This window comes from Embiotoca jacksoni, unplaced genomic scaffold (assembly GCF_022577435.1).
Source record: "Embiotoca jacksoni isolate LCO1_2020_lvr unplaced genomic scaffold, fEmbJac1.0.p SCAF_101, whole genome shotgun sequence".
Classification (NCBI taxonomy): domain Eukaryota; kingdom Metazoa; phylum Chordata; class Actinopteri; family Embiotocidae; genus Embiotoca; species Embiotoca jacksoni.
Genome location: NW_027185232.1, coordinates 701,877 through 708,190, shown reverse-complemented (window position 1 = coordinate 708,190; position 6,314 = coordinate 701,877). Strand labels below are relative to the sequence as shown.

General features: G+C 44.6%; 1 protein-coding gene across 1 annotated transcript; it reads left to right on the top strand.

Annotated features, from left to right (window-relative positions):
* The first annotated feature begins 667 nt into the window (after nucleotides 1–667).
* Nucleotides 668–6,044, top strand: hsp90ab1 (heat shock protein 90, alpha (cytosolic), class B member 1). Its single transcript, XM_069174277.1, has 11 exons — nucleotides 668–817; nucleotides 1,393–1,599; nucleotides 1,779–1,938; nucleotides 2,280–2,413; nucleotides 2,522–2,827; nucleotides 2,923–3,088; nucleotides 3,210–3,400; nucleotides 3,928–4,075; nucleotides 4,225–4,493; nucleotides 5,080–5,413; nucleotides 5,499–6,044. Exons 1-11 carry the CDS (start codon nucleotides 668–670, stop codon nucleotides 5,615–5,617), a joined length of 2,184 nt encoding a protein of 727 aa, XP_069030378.1. The 3' UTR covers nucleotides 5,618–6,044.
* The last annotated feature ends 270 nt before the right edge of the window (nucleotides 6,045–6,314 follow it).

Sequence of the window (6,314 nt, the reverse complement as noted above, 5' to 3'; positions counted from 1 at the left end):
AGTCAAGCTGAGGTTATTACGGTTGATGCAGTTGTCGGTAACGTGAATGCTAGTCGGTGTGCGCTGACGTTCATTTTGAGCTGTTACGCATCGAGATGAACGCGATGTGTTCACGAACACCCTCGTGGCTTTTGATTTATTCACCTCGCCGTCCTAAATCAGAAATACTTGTTCTGGCTGCTCTTCGCTTCATGGGATGAGTCTGCTTTCTTCACTCTGTGGCTTTTAACGACACCCTAATTGCCGTTTTGCTGACCAGTGAACGTGCGGTGCCGCATTTCGTGCCGGGTTCGTTTATTTCCGTCTCGCCGTGCCTCAGCACGTGTCTGCGGGGTCCATTGTCTGTCGGTCGACGCCATGTTGGTTAACGGCCACTTCCGTCGATACGGAGTAACAGGATGGCAGCTTTCCAATCTTCCTGAAACCTGACTGTGACTTGGATCGAATTTGTGATGCCGCAATATGAGAAACGAAACTAAAATGATTTGCGCTTTGAAGCGGGGTAAATTCCACACGAGGAAAACGCCACGTTTAGCCTATGAAGCTGTATGATTTTAGTCCTCTGTTGACATTCAGTGCTTTGTTTATCAGCCCCTAAAACTGATGCGTTTGATTTCCATCTGTAAACATTTAAACTCAAAGCATTTTGCTGTCCTGATTTCTTCCTATGCAGATGCCTGAAGAAATGCACCAAATGGAGGAGGCTGAGACCTTTGCCTTTCAGGCAGAGATCGCTCAGCTGATGTCCCTGATCATCAACACCTTCTATTCCAACAAAGAGATCTTCCTCAGGGAGTTGATCTCCAATGCCTCTGATGTAAGTATGCAGGATCTGGGTGTTTACGTATAAGGCTGGGAGATAGATATGTTTGATCATACTGTGATATGAGACTAGATATTGACTTGGATTGTGCATGTCTTGATAATGGTTGTCTCTTCTCTTTTTAAAGGTTGCGTTACAGTAAAGTGATGCCATTTTCTGCACTTAGCTGTTCTATTATTTGCCTTCACCCACTTAGTCAATATTTCTACATTACTGGAAATTATTTATCAAAAACCTCCTTGTGTACATATTCTTGTGGAAGCCCCAATGATCATCCATATCGAGGTTTTTGTTTAAAAAAAAAAAAAATCATGATAATGGATTTTGTTCATATTGGTTGGCCCAATTACTTTTTATAGCTATGCATCAATTTACTTTAAAATTGGACTGGACTGAGATCCACAAGCTTTTCAATGCCCTTGTACACTTTCACCTGAACAAATAAATCTTTTTTGAATTGTTGGTCATTTTATTATCAGTTTTTATCAAGGCCATTTTTGTGCTTCTGCTTTGCTTTCAAGAGCATTGGTGTTTCTAGAACATATTACAGCTTGTCAATTTGTTTTTAGGCTCTGGACAAAATCCGCTATGAAAGCCTGACTGAGCCTTCCAAGATGGACAGCGGCAAGGATCTGAAAATTGAAATCACCCCCAACAAAGCTGACCGCACCCTGACTCTCATCGACACTGGAATCGGCATGACCAAAGCCGACCTGATCAACAACCTGGGTACCATCGCCAAGTCTGGCACCAAGGCCTTCATGGAGGCCCTGCAGGTACTACAGGGGAACACAATGTAAACATGTGAATATTATGGTATGAGGCTGTAACGGCTGCATGTAACCATAGATGCGTCTTAAACTTGCCTCAGAAAAGTGATGGATTTGCATTCACAGTTTATTGTGAGACAGAAGTTACGTGCTGTTAGTTGACCTTGCATAATTGTGTTTTCTAGGCTGGAGCTGACATCTCCATGATTGGTCAGTTTGGTGTGGGTTTCTACTCCGCCTACCTTGTTGCTGAGAAAGTGGTTGTCATCACCAAGCACAATGATGATGAGCAGTACGCCTGGGAGTCATCTGCTGGCGGTTCCTTCACAGTCAAGGTCGATACCGGTAGGTGTCCTGGCACCATTACAGTAACGGACCATTGGGGGTGGCGACATCTCTAAGAACTGCTGCTTGATTTGAATATCTTTCATGCACTTAAAGTTTGATGTGCTGCAGCACATTTATGCTGTTTTCTGTAGCAGCAACAACTATTTATTTGAAAGCTTTGTTGATGATCTATTGATCATTTGAATAACAATTGATTGAAATTTGTCAATAAATCAATAGTTACTTGCAACACTTGGTTTGCATTATTCAGCAAAGTCATTGAGGGGCCGAAACATTAAATGCTGAAAATATCCGAAATTTAGTTTTTAGTGTGCTAATGGCTGTACACTTGTTCACAGGTGAGCCCATCGGCCGTGGAACAAAGATCATCCTCCACCTGAAGGAGGACCAGACAGAGTACATTGAGGAGAAGAGGGTCAAGGAGATTGTCAAGAAGCACTCTCAGTTCATCGGGTACCCAATCACCCTGTTTGTAAGTGTTCAGTTGGACAAAACGCGTTGCCACCTTTTGTGTTGTTTGAAGCTAGTTGAAATTGTTGGCGTCTCGGTGGCATTAAAATAGAGAAACTTTGATTCGCAGGTGGAGAAGGAGCGTGACAAGGAGATCAGCGACGACGAGGCAGAGGAGGAGAAGGCAGAGAAGGAGGAGAAAGAGGAAGGTGAGGACAAGCCAAAGATCGAGGATGTGGGCTCGGACGATGAAGAGGACTCCAAAGACAAGGACAAGAAGAAAAAGAAGAAGATCAAGGAGAAGTACATCGATCAGGAGGAGCTGAACAAGACCAAGCCCATCTGGACCAGGAACCCAGACGACATCACGAACGAGGAGTACGGCGAATTCTACAAGAGTCTGACCAACGACTGGGAAGATCACCTGGCTGTCAAGGTAAAGTGGGAAATACAAAAGCAGCTCTTGCATGTGTCCCTCGGCCTGAACTGGGCAAAAACAGTGAGACTAAAGTGAATGCTTCCCCTTTGCAGCACTTCTCTGTGGAGGGCCAGCTGGAGTTCAGGGCTCTGCTCTTCATTCCCCGCCGTGCACCCTTCGACCTCTTTGAGAACAAGAAAAAGAAGAATAACATCAAGCTGTACGTCAGGAGAGTCTTCATCATGGACAACTGCGAAGAGCTCATCCCCGAGTACCTGAGTAAGTTATCTGCTTTTGCCCCTTTGGTCTTAAGCTGAAAGAATACTTCCCAACCAACATGGCCCTCGTTGATTTTTAAATGCAAAGCTGCAATATCAACTGAAGCGTGTGTTTACGACAGACTTCGTCCGTGGTGTCGTGGACTCTGAGGACCTGCCCCTCAACATCTCCAGAGAAATGCTGCAGCAGAGCAAAATCCTCAAGGTCATCCGCAAGAACATCGTCAAGAAGTGTCTGGAGCTCTTTGCTGAGCTGGCTGAGGACAAGGAAAACTACAAGAAGTTCTACGAAGCTTTCTCCAAGAACATCAAGGTATCCAATAGTGTCCTGGGCTGCTTTGTTTTTTATTTTTAAAGAATCATCAAAATTCAGTTTTTAATAAAAGATCCTCTTCCTTGTTGCACTCCTGCTGTCGTCAGTGCATCACCATGGATTCGTAAGGTCTACTCTCTCAAGTGGTTGTTTTATCCTCTAGCTTTCCAGGGCAGTGTCGTCGTAGCTTGTAGTTATTGCAGATTCCTAAAACCCTCCACATAGCTGAAGAATAATTCTCTGTATAATCTCATGAAGCAGTGCTTTGCCAAGTTAAGTGAGCACAACTGTAGTGTGTACTACACCTGGTGCAGTGCTTGCGTGCTGTAGACTACTCTCTTCGGGTGCATTATGCTGCATCGGACTGACATAAGATGAAAGTATTGAATTTCCAAGCAACTTTTTCACTTACGGGACCTGCATAAAGATGCCGGTTTAATATAGGCAGCTCCACCTGATTGCACTCAGACTGTCTTTCAAAATCCTGGATAAACTGTGAATAACTGTAATTTATTATCCGTCTGTAGCTCGGCATCCACGAGGACTCTCAAAACCGCAAGAAGCTGTCCGAGCTCCTGCGTTACCACAGCTCCCAGTCTGGAGACGAGACAACCTCCCTCACAGAGTACCTGACCCGCATGAAGGAAAACCAGAAGTCCATCTACTACATTACCGGTGAGTTTGTCTTGTAGAAAAGCTGTTTTTTTTTTTTTTTTTTTTTTATGATGCCTTAATGGTTTTTAAAACAATACAAGGAATCTTGTAAAGAAATCTTGCTGAAATAATTTGCTCACTTTTGACCCTCCTTTCTTTTTCCTTGGTAGGTGAGAGCAAGGATCAGGTTGCCAACTCTGCTTTCGTCGAACGTGTCCGCAAGCGTGGTTTCGAGGTTCTGTACATGACTGAGCCCATCGACGAGTACTGTGTCCAGCAGCTGAAGGAGTTTGATGGCAAGAGCCTGGTCTCCGTCACCAAAGAAGGACTGGAACTGCCAGAGGATGAGGAGGAGAAGAAGAAGATGGAGGAGGACAAGGCCAAGTTCGAGAGCCTCTGCAAGCTCATGAAGGAGATCCTTGACAAGAAAGTGGAGAAGGTCAGTGATCTTCATGAGCTGTGAATTGAGATGGGGGGTTGGTGTCTTCTTAATTCTGAAGGATTTAGGTTTTTAACCTTCACAACTGCAGTTGACGGTGTTTTGTTTGGCAACAGGTTTCCTAATTGGTCCAAACTAGTGTTGTGGTGAGTTCTCGCTGCGTCGAGGTGGCCACTGAGGCCTGCAGTGGTATCAAGTGTGGCCTGAATGATTTTTGCTACTCGTGTGTTCAAGAGGATTGTGTGGAGATGCTGAAAGTCCAAAACCTAACTCGCTACGAATGTGACTGTATTACTGACCTAACCGATGCCCGTGTTTCAGTTTGCGCATTTTATTTTACAGAATGAGAAGATGAAACTTCTTGCACTCAAAGTTTAATAGTTGGCCAGAATTGTGTGCAAATGTATTTTAAAGTACTGTAAATTAGTAAAATGTTGGCTTCCTCGTGCTGGTGTGTTAATTCTAACAATTGTTCTGCATGCTTTATTAACTCGAGTTTGAATTTTTAAATAGGTCCGCCTGCTGTTGAAGCTCTGCATGCTGCCGTTATGTTCTCTTTAATCTCAACGTGTTCTGTCTCCTCCAGGTGACCGTGTCCAACAGACTGGTGTCCTCACCCTGCTGCATTGTGACAAGTACTTATGGGTGGACGGCCAACATGGAGAGGATCATGAAGGCCCAGGCACTCAGGGACAACTCCACCATGGGCTACATGATGGCCAAGAAGCACCTGGAGATCAACCCTGACCACCCGATCGTGGAGACGCTCCGGCAGAAGGCCGACGCCGACAAGAACGACAAGGCTGTGAAGGACCTCGTCATCCTGCTGTTTGAAACCGCGCTGCTGTCTTCAGGCTTCTCCCTGGACGACCCACAGACCCACTCCAACCGCATCTACAGAATGATCAAACTCGGCCTGGGTAAGGACGCACTGCAGATCAATAAGACGCAATTATGCCTGCTTGTATTGACATCGATAAATGACGGGATCCTTCGTACCCGTAGGCATCGACGACGACGAGGTTCCCACAGAGGAGGTCACCACTTCATCCGTCCCAGACGAGATTCCTCCCCTAGAAGGCGATGGCGAAGATGACGCTTCACGCATGGAGGAAGTCGATTAAACTGACCGCCCTCCCCCTCAGATTTCTAATACTTTAGCCTCACTTTCCAATTGTTCATCCTTTAAAATTGCAGTAACTGCAAAACAAATAGTCATTCATGTTGTGTGGTGGACCAGTGTTGCTCTCGAGCATTTTGCTGCAAAACCTTTTAAGAAAAGCAGTTTTGTTTTTTTGCTGTAAAAGTTCATGGTGACAGCACATTTGTTTTAACGAGTACCCTGTTGCACTGAGTTTTAAATGTTGGAGTGGTAACTGTGTGAACATGGGAATGGTACATTCCATTATCAGATCGGGTCTGGGGAGGTTCTGTTCATGTGCAACACTGCACGCTGCATGGAGAGAGGACTGTATGATTCCTTTGCCTGAGTCCAGGCTTGTCTGTATTCCAAGTCTTGTTTTGCAAAAAATTAAAAGATGTAATACCTTATGTTGTCTTGTTGTATATTTGCGAGTTGGTATTTTAGGAAGCATTTAACTATAAAGATTTGGGAAGTTATTTAAATATTTCTATCAGTCCACATTGTTCCCCCAAATGACCACTAGATGGAGATGTACAAAAGTTTCAAGTAGGATACCAAAATCACATTTTGAGGTCAAAACTCAGAAACTACACTTGTACTAAGAGCTGTTCCACATCACAAGTGCCCATGGACACTTCAGATACCCAAACAAAAAAAATGTTCCTGTGACAACATGA